This window comes from Trichoderma evansii (assembly GCF_050947405.1).
Source record: "Trichoderma evansii strain SZMC 28006 chromosome Unknown GGI43scaffold_2, whole genome shotgun sequence".
Lineage (NCBI taxonomy): Eukaryota > Fungi > Ascomycota > Sordariomycetes > Hypocreales > Hypocreaceae > Trichoderma > Trichoderma evansii.
In genome coordinates this window covers 1862615-1879065 of record NW_028145204.1, presented here as the reverse complement: position 1 = coordinate 1879065, position 16451 = coordinate 1862615, and the positions used below count along the sequence as shown (strand labels likewise).

The 16451-nt window shown below is 50.1% G+C and overlaps 4 protein-coding genes across 4 annotated transcripts; 2 read left to right on the top strand and 2 right to left on the bottom strand.

The window, feature by feature from the left end:
* Positions 1-392: 392 nt before the first annotated feature.
* Positions 393-4505, top strand: GGI43DRAFT_157241 (PHD-zinc-finger like domain-containing protein). The gene is made up of 3 exons (XM_083199507.1): positions 393-2127; positions 2212-3242; positions 3317-4505. Exons 1-3 carry the CDS (start codon positions 664-666, stop codon positions 4467-4469), a joined length of 3648 nt encoding a protein of 1215 aa, XP_083065131.1. The 5' UTR covers positions 393-663; the 3' UTR covers positions 4470-4505.
* A 3468-nt stretch (positions 4506-7973) lies between these two features.
* On the top strand, positions 7974-9275 carry GGI43DRAFT_379675 (type 1 serine/threonine-protein phosphatase catalytic subunit GLC7; the record flags this gene model as incomplete). The annotated part of the gene is made up of 4 exons (XM_083202878.1): positions 7974-8153; positions 8277-8678; positions 8840-9139; positions 9228-9275. The coding sequence occupies 4 exons, from the start codon at positions 7974-7976 to the stop codon at positions 9273-9275; spliced, it is 930 nt and encodes a 309-aa protein (XP_083065130.1).
* A 777-nt stretch (positions 9276-10052) lies between these two features.
* Positions 10053-11266, bottom strand: GGI43DRAFT_157192 (Rdx family-domain-containing protein). The gene is made up of 2 exons (XM_083199506.1): positions 10790-11266; positions 10053-10567 (listed from the first exon to the last, which is right to left on the bottom strand). Exons 1-2 carry the CDS (start codon positions 10907-10909, stop codon positions 10169-10171), a joined length of 519 nt encoding a protein of 172 aa, XP_083065129.1. The 5' UTR covers positions 10910-11266; the 3' UTR covers positions 10053-10168.
* A 569-nt stretch (positions 11267-11835) lies between these two features.
* GGI43DRAFT_393821 (guanine nucleotide-binding protein subunit gamma) lies at positions 11836-13065 on the bottom strand. The gene is made up of 2 exons (XM_083204706.1): positions 12767-13065; positions 11836-12694 (listed from the first exon to the last, which is right to left on the bottom strand). Exons 1-2 carry the CDS (start codon positions 12925-12927, stop codon positions 12574-12576), a joined length of 282 nt encoding a protein of 93 aa, XP_083065128.1. The 5' UTR covers positions 12928-13065; the 3' UTR covers positions 11836-12573.
* Between the last annotated feature and the right edge of the window lie 3386 nt (positions 13066-16451).

Below are 16451 nucleotides of genomic sequence, written 5' to 3'. Positions count from 1 at the left end.
TGCTCTCATGCAGCGCTGCGATGAGTTGAGAAGGGCGAGGCGAGGCTATAGTAGTTGATATCACTAGATACACAATACACTAGGTGACAATAAAAGAGCTGGTGCTGGAGTCAATATTATGGCAACTGTTATGTGTGTTGGTTATGTTAAAAGGTTGAAGAGAAACAAGGTAGGCTTTAGCAGTACCACCGTATATAATATCGGCTCGCTCTAGTCCTATTTTCCAGGTACGCACTCGCTTAGCCGGCATCGCGCTTAGCCCAAAATAGAAAAGCATGACTTTCTGACTAAACCTGTTCCGACCTGCAGCCACTGCCCGCCACGGCCTGGTGGTCCGTGCGCCGGCCCTTCACGCGTTGTCTGTTTTTCGCTCGCCCCCGATCCCAACAGCCGCCAGCCGACGTCACGTCGTCCCCTGATGCTGCCATCGCCCATCGACTGCTCGCCAACGAGGGCCTGTTTGCCTTGCCATATGACCCGTGGCGCTCCAGCTGTCATCTCGGGGCCTTCTCCTGCTCGGCGGCCATCGAAATCGATAGCCCGCTGTGCGCGCCATCCCGCAAACTCGCCTCCCATCCGCCCTGCCTCCGCCATAGTCGATCCTGCAAACCGCTTTGCGCCCTGACGTGAGCTGTCTGGAAACGCCGTTATCTGCCGGACGCCATGGCTCCGACTTCACCTACGCCTCGTCGAACGCCCACGGGGCGGCGCAGAGGCCGTCCGCCAGGGACCACCAACGCTGCGCGTGCGGCTAGACAAGCCTCCCTCGCGGCTGCGGCTGCTGCTGCCGAACCACCTCCCAAGCGGCGTCGCTACGTCCCAGGAGGGCCTGGTGGTGGTGGACGGTATCTTGATGCAGACGCCATTACCCCTGACACAGCCCGATCCAACGCCGGGTCACGATCGAGAACATCTGGTGCGGCTCGACTTGCCCTCAACGGGGGTTCACCCCTCCCTCCACGCCGAGAGAGAAGCACACGAGCGAGGACCGCTGCGAACGAAGATAGTGACGAAATGCGATGGGGGTCAGCCGCGGCCATGGCTGCGTCTGTAAAGCAAGCTGAGGACTACAAGCCTCGCGAAGAGCGCAGCTGGGAAGAGTTTCATCCAAACCTTGATATAGAGCTTCCGTTTGCTATATTTGCCGCCGACGACGTTGACGGAGTCAGCGCACAGGAGGCGCCAAACACACCAGCCCTGGATGCGCCACCCCCTACTACACCTCATCTAGAATCCATGACCCCGTCCAAATCTGTCAACCCCGCCTCGACAGGCAATACGCCGAACCCCCAAGCAACACGAAGTGCCGAAGCCGATGGAGACGACTCTGCTGCCGGCACCCCATCAAGACGCCCTCGTCGATCCACTCGAGAAGTCGTCAGCTTCTATAATATCCGTCCTTTTGAATTTGCTTCTACACCCAGAACCCCCAAGATACTCCCCATACAAAACCAGACACCCAAGGAACGACTCGATTTAAAACTACCCTCATATAGAAAGACCAACCGCATCGAATTATTTGAAAGCAAGACTTTTGGCCAGGCAAGATATGTCGACAAGGCCATGAGCAATGTTGGCTACCAAGAGAGTGATAACTTTATCCGATCCGAACGAACGCTTATCAAGGCTACCGATGGCAATGCAGACGACGAGTTTGATCAGTTTGCAGTAGCCGCAAGCGACGACCATGTACATCAGTCAAGACTTGGTCGTGTTGAGTACGACATGGATGAACAGGATGATATGTGGCTTGAGCAGTATAATGCTCTACGCAAACAAAATGAGCTAGAAGCCATCACCAGAGAGGTCTTTGAAATTACAATGACCAAGATTGAAAAGGAGTGGCACGCTCTGGAGAGAAGAATACCAAAACCGAACCCGAAACCGCCCCAGACACATCGGCCGCGGTCTAGCTCTGCCGTGGCCGTAAATGGCGAGCCTCACGGCGGCGAAGAGCCGGACAGCAAATGCGCGATATGCGATGATGGAGATTGCGAAAACACAAATGCCATCGTCTTCTGTGACGGCTGTAACCTTGCGGTACACCAGGAATGCTATGGTGTGCCGTTTATTCCCGAGGGTCAGTGGCTCTGTCGGAAATGCCAGCTATGCGGTCGTGGAATACCAGTAAGAGCCCCTAATTTGCTATTTATCCTCTCACTCTCTAAGCATTTTGAATTTTCAAATCTGACGATTTTCTCCTTCTCCTAGACGTGCATATTTTGTCCCAATACAGATGGCGCCTTTAAACAAACGAATTCGTCTAAATGGGCCCATCTACTTTGTGCCATGTGGATTCCTGAAGTCTCTTTGGGAAATCACACGTTCATGGAGCCTGTCATGGATGTCGAAAAGGTCCCCAAGACTAGATGGAAGCTGACCTGCTACATCTGCCGCCAAAGAATGGGCGCCTGCATTCAATGTGGCAATAAGAATTGCTACCAAGCTTTCCATGTCACTTGTGCAAGGAGGGCTCGGCTCTTCCTCAAGATGAAGACAGTTCAAGGGACTCTTGCTGTTCTCGATGGCAGCATGGTGCTCAAGGCCTTTTGCGATAAGCACTGCCCACCGGACCATGCCCAAGAATATCAAGTCCATCAGGCGACACGAGCCGCGAAGAAGTTCTATAAGAGGAACATGCGTGGTCGCATCTGGGCAGATAATCAAGCCATGGCGAATGTCATTGCAGCGCAACACCGAACCGCCATAACGGATCATCCGCCAGATGAGAGTCAGATGACGGGAGCTAAGAACCTTGCAATCTTGGGCGATAAGAAGAAAGGACAGCCCCCCAAAAACCTATGGAAGCTGCCATCAGGAGCTCCCATCATCCCTCAGGTGGTCTTTGACATTGTCGAAGCATCTATACAGCGATTCCCCTTTAGAAAACGCAAGGACTACCTCAGCGAGGCTTGTCGATATTGGACCCTGAAGCGAGAGGCACGTAGGGGTGCCGCGCTTCTCAAGCGTCTGCAGCTGCAGATGGAGTCATTCTCTTCGATGGAATTGACAAGACGCAACTTTGCTGCCATGGGTCCCAGTGGCAAGGCAAGGCTGGCTCGCCGTATCGAATTTGCTCAAGGCGTTATCCACGAGCTAGAGCAGCTCAAGGTACTTGCTGAAGAGATTGTACAGCGCGAACAGCTCAAGCTGGATGCCGCCGAGCTGGAACAAGACTTTGTGGATGAGTGTTATTTCCCCACAGCGAAGCTTTTGGTGCCTGTTGTAGAGAAAGCCATTGCGTAAGTTGTCTCGTGTTACATTTACATATTTTTATTATGCTCAACGATGTACTAATCGGTTTATCGTTGATTAGGCTTGATAAGGGAATTTTCACAGACGGCCTGGCTGACTTGCAGGCAAGCATTGAGAGACGAGTATACGTCAATGTTTTGGGATTTGCACAAGACCTCGGCGACATTATTAACAAGGGGATTTTGACTCTTCCCCAAAACTTGGAATCTGCTCATGGATCAGGGGACGTGGACGAAGAAGAGGAAGAGGAAGCGGCGCCGGTAGTGGACAGCAACAACTCGACTGTGGCAGCACAATTTGCAGATATAAGAGAGCGACGCAAGCTTGGAAAGCGAATCCTCAAGGCAGTGCAGCCGCTTCTGGAAACTTCCCTGCAGGTTGAATCAGAAATCTCTACGAAGCCATCCGAAGGTCTCTCAAAGGAGCTGGAAGCGCTCATAGATGCCAGCATCGACATTGGGCGACAAGTCAATGGCACGGCACACAGTGTTCCAGACGAAGGGGCTGAGGATACTATCATGCTTGATGCACCCGAACTATCTTCCGAGCCCCACGCAACTGTCAAAAGCGAACCTCTGGCTGGCGAGAGCGGCATTACTTCTACTGATGGTGACGTCATGGACACTGCTGAGAACGACGATGACGAAGAGGAGGACGAGGACGAGGACAATGACGACGAAGGGAGGGAAGAGGGTGATAGTATCGAGGTCAATACGGTTGGCCTTGGCATTATGACCAACCGTCCCGCAGTGGGCCTTGGCATAACCCAAGAGATGGCTGTCAAAACTGTAAGGGTCAATTCGGTTATTACGTCCGAAACTCCTCCAAACAGTACTGGCAGCTTCGTTGTCATGGCCGCGCCATCTCAAGAAGGGCTGCCGACACCGCCCCAATCTAATGGAAGCCTGGGCAACGAACCGGCAGACCCTCTTTCAGAAGGGGGCGTCCTTTGGTACCTGAGAGCGCTCGAGCCGCATGGCACATCTATTCTCGAGGAACACTGGGCAGCTGGTCGAGATGCGGTGCGAACGCTTAGCGAAGATCTGACGGATCTCGACGATGAAGACTTTAAAGACCTCGGCATTGACATGGGTGATACAGTGACTGCGGCAGTGATGGATGCAGAAGAGCCCAAGGACAATTCAGGCGGTAGCAGCGCTAAGAACAAGGCGAGTAGACTAAGGAAGCGAAGAGCATCGACTAGAAGACGATAGGGTCTCTTTGAGACGAATGATTAGGCGAGGATGAGGACTGGGGGAGGGATGTTGCTTCTTCATGAAGTTTGCTAGGAGACTTTTATTCTCTCCTTTACGTTTCCGATTTTTTTATTTTCTCCAACTGAGCGCTTTATCATGAAAGCATCGGTATATAAGGCTTTGGCGTCGGGAAGGATAACAGCATTGGTTTCTTTCTTTCTTTTTTTTTCTTTCATCTCTTTTTTTCCCCTTCTATTGATACACCTAGCAATCTGGCACATCTGTCTGCTTTGCTTGTTTTCTTTTTAACGATGTCTTTTTTTAATCTTTTTTTTGGAAGGACGAAAGGTTGACTGCCTGGAACTGAGCAGAGAGGGCGTTGCTTGATGAGCAGGGAATGGATTTGTTTTTTTAATGCCCCTGGGTCAATGATAATCGGGCGGACATAGGGATTACTATTTTATTCATGTGTAGGATTAACGTATTCAAATGGCATTGATTCAAATGTGCATAATTTTTTCTTGTCTCTCGTGAAACTACTTGGAAAATGTGCAGATTGGCTGGTTGGGTGTTTGGTGAGCAAAAGTGAGGCGAGGCTGAAAGCGTCGCTACCAAGTTTTGTCACAAGCCATGTACTGCACCTACACATGCCATGCTAATTGTGCGCTGCGGGGTGGCGGGGTTGAGAGGAGAGGAGCTGTCTAGAGTAAAAATTACGCGTTGGATGATAGTACGATGATGCTAGGAATTAACGTTTAGGCTGTGCTCGACTTTCCATTGTCGCTGCTGACTGTCATTTGTTAAGTTTATTATGACACTGTGGATATAGAATTAAACTCGCAATCTTAATTCAACGAATCCGTTACGCCGCAGCTCCGTAGAAGCCGTAAAAGATGAGCAGGCAGAACAGGGCAGATAAAAAGAGAGAGCGCGCAGCTATTCTGAGCAACGGCGGAGAGCATTTTGTCAATCAGGAGAAGAGGGGGAGGGAAAAGAGGAACAAGGCAGAATAGCGGGGACTGACAAAATCGATGAGATATTGATAGCTTCTGATAGCGGGTTTGCGGGTATCTATTGGCTGATGTGGGAAGCCGTCCTCCGATCCAGGTTTTTCGTGTCTCGGCGGCTCCAAAGGGAGGGGAGGAGAAAGAATATCGGGTTGCGGAGGCTACACACCCGTCTTGCGTGGCGTTTTTTTCTTCTGGCACCGGTGCCGGACGTGGGGATTTTTTTTCTCAAAAGCAGGGCGAGCGAGAATGTCCAAGTGGACAGTAACTGCAACACACTTGAAGATACGTGATAGATAAGCTGAATATATATGTAATTTTTATTTACTCTTACCCGGGGAGTTTCCCCCTCTGCCCTGGTCCAAATCCCGTGACAGAAGCGTCTCCAGTTCCAATGCGATGCGATGCGATGCGATGCGATACGAAGGAAGGGGGATGAGAAGCCCACAGGCTGCGGATTCCGGCCGGCTCTAGGCTGGTGCTGATGGGCCAATGGGTGGGCGGCATGGCGCCGGAGCTAGGCTGGAAGAAACAAGGGATGAGGCTTTGGGATGGAGGGAGAGAAGATGAAAAATTGGTCTGCAGCAAATGGTGCGCCGTATGTTATAGCACGCCGTAAGCTTAGCATCGGGCGGTACCTACATATGCAGCGAGCACGGAGCATTGATGAGAAACAGAAAAAGATGGTGCATGGCACAGGCAGCCAGCTGGAGTGCCCTTCCGTCGCTTAAGCTGGATTGGGACATTTGATGCTGCTGCTGCACAGCTCCAGGAGGGGCAGCGCCCGAATGCGGCTGCTGAACCGCGCTGTAATAGAATTTTTCGCTTTCTTATTTTTCCACCCTCGTCCGAAGCCACCAAAAGGCTGATGCGGCCCCCTGGACCCGGAACCTGGGCTTGGGGCAAAGTGCCTGGAGACCTGGAAAACTAAGTTCAGCGAGGGGGCCACTAACCAGCCTGGCCAACGACGCTACCGAAGCAGTTTTGGATGCTACCTATCCCTGGCCGATAGCGATGTGAGAGCGCTGCATTCCATCATGAGCTGACTCACTCCTGGCAATGACAGAGAAGAGAAAAAAAAAAGAAAAAAGTTGAATTGGTGCAAGAGGAGAGCCTGCATGACTGTTTATGCATGTATTTTTTCTGTGATATCACAATGCAGACTCTTGCATGCCAAATAGACGTAGTACTCGATTCGATATCAAGGTGATACAACACGCCCCCCAGAGCTTTTAGCACCATTTTTTCCTGCTGGCATCAGCGAGCGAGCCGGCCAAGCGTCGCCCCAGCACAAAAAAAAACCCACTCTTCCCTTCTTTTTTTCGCCGGGGGAGGGAAAAAAAGCCTACCTCTTCTCTTCCTTCCACCACCCCAAAAGCGATCCCCGTCAAAGACCTCTCTTTTGACGACGACCTCTGTTTCCAACGACGACCGGCGATTAACCATCATCGCCCAATCATTTATTTTTCATCGACCTGACGATTCAGAATCAGCCACCCGTTTGACGGGCCTTATCTGACGCGACGAACACGGGCTTTGCCTTTGGCTCCGTCCTAATACAAGAGCGAAAGTGAGAGAGAGAGAGAGCGAAAAAAAGAGACGACGATCACGAATCGCCTCGACGCCCCCTTTTTTGGCCTGAAGCCATCAAGGACCTGTGCAAATATCATTCCCAGCGACGAGCCCTTTTCGAAGGCACCCACCACGATTTAAATAAACAGCGAACAGCCAGAAAGGCATCTGCATCTCGGCGGTGTTTTTGTTCCCATAACCAAGCCCCTGCCATCTTGCCACGAGAGCCTGTCATCGCGCGTTTAGACTCGTTTCTGATCCCGCCTGCGCCCTCTTTTTTTAACCTTCTTCGCGTTGGTTCTGTCGTTGACGAAGCTGCAAGCCTCGTCGTCTAGCTGTAAGTATTTTTTGAACCCTTTTCCCTCACCCCACTTTGGCGATGGCGCGCGCTCTTTCTCGCAATTCCCGCTGTTTCGGTATCGAATCACCATCACCAAGGCGCCCCCCTCCTTTTTGGGGAGGAGAGCGAGAGGGAGAAAAAGAAGGAGAAAAAAAGGGCCGTGATGACGGAAAACACAACAACAATGGGCTTTTCGATGGCACAGGCTAGGGGTCGATACCAGTTATCGGGATGTTGGTCTGCTTACAGTTACACCCTTTTTTCTCTCTCTTCTCTTTTCTCTTTCGACCTAGGAGGAGGAGGGGGAGCTCCCTGCGATGACTAAACCCGCACCATTGATGAATCTCTTGATTTCCCTTCTAACCTTTGATGATAGGATTTTTTTATCACTTCGTTACCAGAAAGTGCTTATTGTCTAGTGTATCATCATTTGTCGTGGTGCTCTTTTTTATTTAGTCGACGGCCGCATCATTTCTGCGCATCGGCCTGCTCCTAGCACGCCCCCCTTCTTCCCCCTCCTTCGCCTTCTTCAACGCGCAGCCTTTCTCGGCTTCATCCATTCGATAAACGCGAGCCGTTTCTCCCACGGGGAGCATCTATAAGATGGCTGACCAACATGAGGTCGATCTCGATTCTATAATTGACCGGCTGCTCGAGGTCCGAGGCAGCCGGCCCGGAAAGCAGGTCCAGCTCCTCGAGAGCGAGATTCGCTTCCTGTGCACCAAGGCCCGTGAGATTTTCATCTCTCAACCCATCCTCCTTGAGCTGGAGGCTCCTATTAAGGTATGCCGGCCCGTTCTTGTTTAATTGCTCATTAGCAATTCGCCATTGAGTTGGAAGAAGAAAGAAACAGAAAATCATCTTCTTTTCTTTGGGTAAAGCAGGAAGCTAATTAGTTCTTGATAGATTTGCGGTGATATTCACGGCCAATACTACGATCTTCTGCGTTTGTTTGAGTATGGTGGCTTCCCCCCTGAGGCCAACTACCTGTTCCTGGGCGACTACGTCGACCGTGGCAAGCAGTCCCTCGAGACCATCTGCCTGCTCCTCGCCTACAAGATCAAGTACCCCGAGAACTTCTTCATTCTGCGTGGCAACCACGAGTGCGCCTCCATCAACCGTATCTACGGCTTCTACGATGAGTGCAAGCGCCGCTACAATATCAAGCTTTGGAAGACGTTTACGGATTGCTTCAACTGCTTACCTATTGCCGCCATTATTGACGAGAAGATCTTCACCATGCACGGAGGTCTCAGCCCTGATCTGAACTCGATGGAGCAGATTCGCCGTGTGATGCGCCCCACTGATGTATGTTTCCTCCTCTCTCCATTTCGTCCACTCATAGATGCTGGCTCTACTACTATGGATCCGGGCTATCTACTTGATCTGCTCCATTCCCCAAGGACGGCACATGAGACTCTGTGCTGCTGCTGCTGCTGAGACGACTGCTAACACACTTTGTCTTTTAGATCCCCGATTGCGGTCTGCTGTGTGACCTTCTGTGGTCCGATCCCGATAAGGATATTACTGGCTGGAGCGAAAACGACCGTGGTGTGTCCTTCACATTTGGTCCGGACGTGGTCTCCCGTTTCCTGCAGAAGCACGACATGGACCTCATATGCCGTGCCCACCAGGTTGTGGAAGATGGTTATGAGTTCTTCTCCAAGCGTCAGCTCGTCACTCTGTTCAGTGCTCCCAACTACTGTGGCGAATTTGACAATGCAGGTGCCATGATGAGCGTAGACGAGAGCTTGCTCTGCTCGTTCCAGGTTAGTACCACACCCACTTGATAACGTCTCTCCAAAAGTGTAGTATAAATTTTGAGCTGACTTGTGACTCTTTTTTTCTTCCTTTTAGATCCTCAAGCCTGCCGAGAAGAAACAAAAGTTCGGAAGTCGGCGTTAAAAAGAGAGATGACCTAATTTGGTCTGCTTCTCTCGGCTGACCGCACGGCCAAGTTCCGTCTCGACGATTTTTAACACCGCCGGCCTTTCTCTCTTTTTGACTCTCCGACTCTCTTCATCTCTACAACCTCTCACGTCGCACCGTCGCTGGGCCCTGGTGGCGAAAACGGGTTGCTTCGAGAATATTAACGCCGAGCCCTTCCTGCATTAATGTGTCGACTCGGCGGTTTAGCTCGCATCGCCTCTAATGTCCCAACATGCAAACTTTGTCACGACAAATGGCTGTTTCTTAGCTTCACAGATAAAATCATTCACAGAAAAAAAAATCCATTATGATGTCACTTTAAAACCACATGCTATGCTTGTTTTTTGTCCTGATACATGTTACGTGTTTTGTGTGTGAATGACAATGACGTAGCTGGGCTGCCCTCTCTGGATTCTGGTCTGTCTGGCAGCGGTCGACGCGCGTAAAACTGATCGAGATGCCTGCTGTGTAACCTGCAATGGGTCACGGTTATGCAGCTAGGAAGAGATGACATACATACATGTAGGTAGCTTGGCTGCTTTTGGTCTTTTGAAAAGCGGCTGAACGCTTGGGCCATTGACAAGCGTGAGGAGCTGTTTGTTGGCTGGCTCGAGTAGATATGTCTTTTCATAAGCATGTGATAGGTAGGTAAGTATTTTTAGTGATATGGATCGTTGAGAGGGTTTTCAGACGGATATTAGAAAAGTCTTGTATGGTTATATTTGATTTCTTTATATCTCATTTTCTGTTTCTTCATTCTTTTTTCTTTCTCATTCTTACTTTGACATTTTGCTTGAAGGATACAGGTTTATTTGGAGATGTACAGCTTTACTTTGCTTTCATTATAACATTGCCATTCTTCAAGAACTTTAATTACAATCTTCGCATACAACGCCCGCTCCAGAAGCTGCTGAATCTTGCTTCTTCTCAGCTTCTTTTTCTTCCTTCTTTGCATATCCTTCAACTACTGTCTTGGTCTCTGTAGTAGCGGCAGCAGCAGGCCGACGATGGTCCCTATCAACGTGGCCCAAATCCCTTCCAGGCTCAATGACGTCCCTGACGCGGCGCTTGAGCTCCTTGGTCTCGGGGAAGCCCTCGTCTGTTTTGCGGTTCCAGAGGACGGTGGATTGGATGGATGGCGGTTCTGAAGAGGAGGTTGATGGGGAGGATGGGTGGTAAATTGTGACGATGAAGGTTCCGCCTGTGGAGGGCTGGAGGGCGACTTCGCCGAGGGAGAGGGAGAATGTGGAGAGGAGTTCTTGGGCGTACTGTTTTGTTCATGTAAGTATACTAGTGTTTGATATTGGGGAAATTCGTTGTATGTTGTATGTATATGAATGGGGTGAGAGGGGCAGAGAGAGAATCATTCAGTAAATGTATTTGTAAGACAAGGTGCATGTGTGTGTATCAAAATTAGGATGAGAAAGGGGAGACGGGGGAAATGGCTGAAGGTATATATATTGAGAGAGAGAAAATAAATATAAACATACGTATGCAGCTCGCAGCATCCATTTACACTGCGTGCAGAACTGGATAGTAATGCGAGGTAAAGGTGCCAGGACGGCGCCCTGTTGATGGGGTGCAGGCGGTGCAGGAGAAGCAGTAGACATTGCTATGATTCTTTTAATATATAGATTCAAAATTCAGTTTTATTATAGAGGTGGAATAATGGTAGATGGAGATTGAACTATTCGGACGTGAGTGGTTTTGATCTTGCGTGAGATTGAGGCGATATTCTCAAGGAACCTTATCCGAGTCAATTCGGTTTACTAAGAGTGCTTGGATTTATGTGGGGAACGTCTACATGTAGTCTGTAGATAACATTGAGCGACTTTTGCGTGTTCAGGACAGAATAATTGGCAGAGGGGTGTAAATTAGTGCATCAAGGATCGTTTACTGTGAATTATTATTTGTATCTCATAATTCTCAAAGCAATCAATTGATAAAATATACTAAGGAAGCAACTTGGGGCTGAGAAATCAGAGCAGCATAACCTCACGTGCTCATGATTGTAAGCAAAATGCCTGCTTCATCTTCACACAAATGACAGTTTCAACATTATGCCAGCTGAGATCGTCTCCATATATTTCCAGCATCTTGGTACGATAACTGTCAATTAATAAATTATCCCAGCACTTCGCCTCATTGTTGGCGAGCGACAAAAGGACCTGCACGCGTTACAGCCGCCGTTACAGGGTATCGTCAGCCAAGCACTACCACCAAACGGGGTATCGTCGCGCCATTAATTGCTCAGCAAGACTCTGACATTGAGATATCAACCGGCACAGAGAGCAGCATTGGAAAATAAAAATAAAAATAAAAATAAAAATAAAAATAAAAATAAAGGGGATCCTATAGCTGAGGCTTCATAGTACATTGTCAGTACTAACAAGTCTTTATTACGCATTCTTCACAGAGGGAAATAAAAATGCTACCCTTGTTCAAAAAACCCGGCCGTTAAATTATCTACGCACTCGTATAACAAGCGACATTATACACGACAACAATCTCCTAGCCAGCCACTTCAGCTCAACCTCCAAAGGGGAATAAAAATAAAACTTCGCCAATCACTATATGCTACCGCGCTGTGACCCCCCATCCATCTCCGGCACACGGAAAAGGTTAAAAAAATCCCGAAAAAAGAAATGGCAAACCAAGTTAGAATAGAAAGAAGAAAAAAGTGTACAGGGGGGCATTCGATTTAAGAAGAAAGGACCATAGAGAAAAAACGGGAATTAATACATGCTAAAAAGAATTAAAAAAAAAGAGCCGGTTTCCCAATCCACCGTAGACCCCTTTTTTTCTTCTTTCTTATCGTTGGATATATCTCTTTCCTCCTTCCTGTCCTAGATGAAACCGCTCGACTGCTTTATTAAAAAGTAAGAGAGAGCTGAAAAAAACTCGTAGAGAAAAGGGAGCGCGGGGCCTTCCTCGGACCACAGGCGACTTTTGCTTCCTCCTTCCCATCGCCCCCTCCCCTCTCCAGCATTGGTATAATCATTGAGACTGCGTCGATCCAGCTCAGAGTCCCGTCTAGTTTCTCGTAAAGGCCTTTCCGGATCAGGTGTGTTATTTGTTTGTTGGTGTGTTGACGTTGGCGAATCCGTCGCTCGCTGTCTGATTCCCAGCCGCGTCGCGTTGTAAAATAAAAGAGAGAATAATAAAAACCCATATCACACAAGAGGAAGAAATAAAAGTAAAAAAACCGCGTCAAAAATTCCTCCCAATTGAAACGTCATCGATGGTCATTCTTCCACCTTTGTGGGAAACGGAATTACATGACGACACAGCAGCCGCCGGATTGTTGTGGTGCATAGGGGTCCTCGCCCTTGGGAACAGTTCCCCATACTGAAGGAACCATGTAATCTCTTGTACCATTGCAATACGCGATTATGCTGCAAATATCGCGTCAGTTCCAAATGACTCCTGCTGGCTACAGCCATAGTGCATCGTTTTGTAATTCTTACCTCTTGGAGGCGGTGCTGACGGGAATGCGTTCCCGGTCAAGGTCCTCACGCAGTCTGTTGTTCAGCTCTGTTAAGCGCCTAAGCTTCAGGTCTGCCATGGACTGCTTCGTCTTCTTGATCTGGGTCGGGTCGCCGACATCACGGGAGGTATACTGAGGCATCGTAACGGTACGTAAATTAAAAATGAATGACTAATGAGTTGGATTAGACCGAAGTCGGGTAATTAAATAGCTCGCAAGCTCGAAGGCGTCGTCGGCCGGGACGATGGTATTTTATTGATGGATCGTCGGGAGAACTGCCTGCAGGTGTCTGGTTAGTCGGTCAAATTATCGCTGACTGATAGCTCCTGGAAGCAAAAGACTGCTGATGATGGGATGAAACACGGTGCGGCAAAATATGATGAAAAGAGGAAACAAAGTGTTGTTTGCTGCAATCATGTGGACGCGACGGTGACCACGGCTTGGCAGAGGCGGTGCAACGAATGCAAACGCATCTGGCAGCGAGATGGAAGAGCAGAGAAGAAAAAAAGGCACGAGGCGGCGATGCGTCTCGCTATTCCGCAGGCTCCGCGACGGATAATTGCCGGCGACGAGGCACTCAAAGCAGTGTATCGAAATGCTCCTTTTCCCTTTTGCTGACGCTCCCATCTCGATTCAATTGGTCCATCACCGTACAATCCGCCCAGCCGTGGTCCCGGTGCCGTGTCTTGCCAGTGAGAGACGGTACTTTGTACCGTCTCCCCCCTTGGCCGTATCGCGAAACAGCGCAATTGAGGAAACGCAGAGAAAAAGCCAGACAAGGACTTACCAGCCGTTCTTGAAACCCTCGTTGATGGTCGCGAGAAGCAGCGACGACACACAGACTCCTATATGGGGGAATAAGAGGAGGGGGATTGATCGCGAAGGCGAGACGTGCGTTACGTGAAGGTGTGTGTGAGGGAATGAGAAGGGGAAGAAAAGAGAGTGTGAGTGTGAGCGAGAGTGTACGAGTAAGGATGGGGGTTTGGAAGGCCTAGAGGAAGAGAGTTGGAAGAAACCGCCACAGCCCAGACAGCGCGGTGCTGGGCCCAGGAGATGTTGGCGGATAATTAGCAGTGGGCACCGCTGTAACTGGCCGACGGAGCTCCTGTAGGGGGCTTTCCGGGGGGAGGGGGCTTGCTGCTACTATTTTTTTTTCTTACCGGGGCTCGGGGCTGGGCCTCTTTTGGCCGGCTCGGTAGGGGTGGGCGCCCTCATTTTTGCCTGGACGGGTGGCTGCTGGAGCTGCTTGGGTGGGCCGTGCACGGCGCTGGAAATTGGAGTGACAGGGGACAGCGGCGCACCAAGACGCACCAAAAGGCGCACCAAGGCAACGGCGCAGCGCGGAAGGGCCCCAGGATTGGCCCCCATGGCCTCAAAGGTGGGCCGCTCCAGTGCTTTGCTTCATGTAACGTGCGAGTGACCTGCACTCGGCTGCAAAGCAAGTACATGTACCCCTTACCGTAGGAAGGCCGGGCTAAGGCAGTAGCTTCAAAGCTGGCTGCTAGTCCTATTGGCAAAAGGACGACGGCGGCGCTAGCATTTGCACTTGGCCAGCCTTGGTCTGTCAAGCAGATTGCTGTCGATTTACCGTGTTACCGAGGAGCTGAGGCGTTGCAATGCACTGCTCCGCGCGGTGCTGTGGCTTGTCGCCGGCTGCGAGCTGTAGAGCAATAGCTCGTGTGCGCAATTGAGCCAAGGGAGAGGGACAGGCGCGCCAATGCGTACGTGCTGCTGATAGGTACAGCTACATACCGCCAGGCTAGGCAAAGTACTGCCAACTCGTACGAGCAACTCCTCCATGCCGTGCCTCTCACGTAACAGACGACGCTGTGCCTGCAGCAGCTGATGTTGCAAATACGTTCATCTCGCAAAAAAAGAAAGTACATATACTGCCAGGCTTGGCCCTGTTTTTAATTCGCTTTTTCTTCTTTTCCTTCTTCTTTCTTGTCCAAATTCCATTTTTCCTGCTTCGTTCCCCGTCGCGTCGAATCAAGCTTAGACCGTGTGTGGCCTAGCCTCACTGCCTGTTTTGGCCTGCGAAATGCACCAGAGAGGAGCCAGGCAACCCTGCTACTGGTACTGATTAATGGGGACCAAATCTTACAAGTACAAGTACAAAATGCATGCTCCGTATTATCCTATGCGACGCATCGCGTCAGCACCTCGACCATGAAATTACCACCGGTAACTAGTGCTTCGTGCTTGGCACACTACGGGCGTGACGATTGCGACGGCACTTCATATCAGTAGGGCAACGCGATGGCCGTGCCGTAAACTGGGAATACTCTGCCAGTTTAACCCAATTTTCGAATCAGATCGGGAGACGCCAGGCCCGGAGGACGGAAGATGCGATCGCCGTCACGTCATTCAGTATGGAGCGGCGGAGCTCGCTACCCATGAAATGCTACTCCGTGCCTGGCGAGAAAAAGGCCAGCTCCCCCGTGACTTGCTGCTTAAATTACACGTACGAGTCTGATGGCACCTCTCCTCATTTAGAAGCCAGCAGCCAAGATTTCCAAGTATTGCTACGGAATTTTCGGTAGCAGCAGCAGTGCTGGGAACTAGTATTTGTAATTTCTCTTCCTTTTTGTCTTTTTCCTGTTTTGCCCCCTTAAGTCTGTTACCATAATTGTTTCTTCGGTGGTGAGGAAGAGCCTAATAGCTCGGATTCTGCCTCACCTGGGAAATCCTTCATCCAGAGGGAATCCTTTCCTGAAACAAGACGAGCGGTAAAACTTGCAGCTCTGCATCTAGATTACCCTCATTAGTAAGACAGGGACCTATTAGGCAGGTTGTTCCCTGTATTCCAAGTCTACCGCAAAGATGTCGTCAGCTCTATAATTGGAACTTGTCAGCTGCAAGACGATCTCGCAGTCTACGAAATACTACAGCTATTACCTGCCAACTTCACATTAAACATTCAAACATGGCAAGTTTTCGGCTCTGTATGAATGTCTTTGACACGTGAGAAATGGCCTCCGCTTACAACATCACATCGAGTACAAGCATTCCCTGGTACTTTTATGCACCCGGCACCGTCTAAGCAGCCGTCAGTAAGCAATTAGATTGATCATTATAGACGTTAAAATCCACATACATGCTAAGAGCAGACGGGGTAATTTGATATTCCAGTACAGAGAGTGAATGCTGCGAAAGGAGCTGCTCTTAAAAGAAAAGGATAAAAAAGAAAGAGAAAGAGAACGCATGCTCTTCAATCGCCGGTATCGACCTCGAGATCCAGCTGCACTCCATTCGAAACACCATAGTCCTCCAATGTGATGTGATCCTTAAAAGGCCGTTCGCCCTGTCGCCTCAGCATGATTTGGCCAGCTTCTCGTCCAATGCGCGCCGCAATCATGAGCTTGAACTGCCCAACAGTGTCTGATGGTAAGCATGGGATGGCCGATTTGGTGCCAAGACGATCATTGACATGGACGATGATGAACTCTTGGCCCGCCGCTACGGCAGCCTTGGGGGGCTTCTTTTCTTTGTCTTTTCGGTCCCTCTTGTCGCCTGCATCTCTTTTCACCTCGTTGCCTCTGTCTCTTGGCCCTGATTCGTGTCGTCGAGGAGACTGCGATCTTGGTCGACCTTCATTCCTGTCACGGCCGCCGTATCTATCACGATCACGATCTCGCGAGCGGTCACGAAAGTCACGTCGTTGC

What these genes read in the sequence shown, in the direction of transcription:
- GGI43DRAFT_157241 (XM_083199507.1), top strand. Translation starts at nt 664, where the DNA reads ATGGCTCCGACTTCACCTACGCCTCGTCGAACGCCCACGGGGCGGCGC. An exon ending in TATGCGGTCGTGGAATACCA is followed by an intron (nt 2,128 to 2,211) that starts GTAAGAGCCCCT and finishes TCCTTCTCCTAG; the next exon opens with ACGTGCATATTTTGTCCCAA. An exon ending in GTTGTAGAGAAAGCCATTGC is followed by an intron (nt 3,243 to 3,316) that starts GTAAGTTGTCTC and finishes ATCGTTGATTAG; the next exon opens with GCTTGATAAGGGAATTTTCA.
- GGI43DRAFT_157192 (XM_083199506.1), bottom strand. Translation starts at nt 10,909, where the DNA reads ATGTCTACTGCTTCTCCTGCACCGCCTGCACCCCATCAACAGGGCGCC. An exon ending in GGATGCTGCGAGCTGCATAC is followed by an intron (nt 10,568 to 10,789) that starts GTATGTTTATAT and finishes TGAACAAAACAG; the next exon opens with TACGCCCAAGAACTCCTCTC.
- GGI43DRAFT_393821 (XM_083204706.1), bottom strand. Translation starts at nt 12,927, where the DNA reads ATGCCTCAGTATACCTCCCGTGATGTCGGCGACCCGACCCAGATCAAG. An exon ending in GTCAGCACCGCCTCCAAGAG is followed by an intron (nt 12,695 to 12,766) that starts GTAAGAATTACA and finishes CGATATTTGCAG; the next exon opens with CATAATCGCGTATTGCAATG.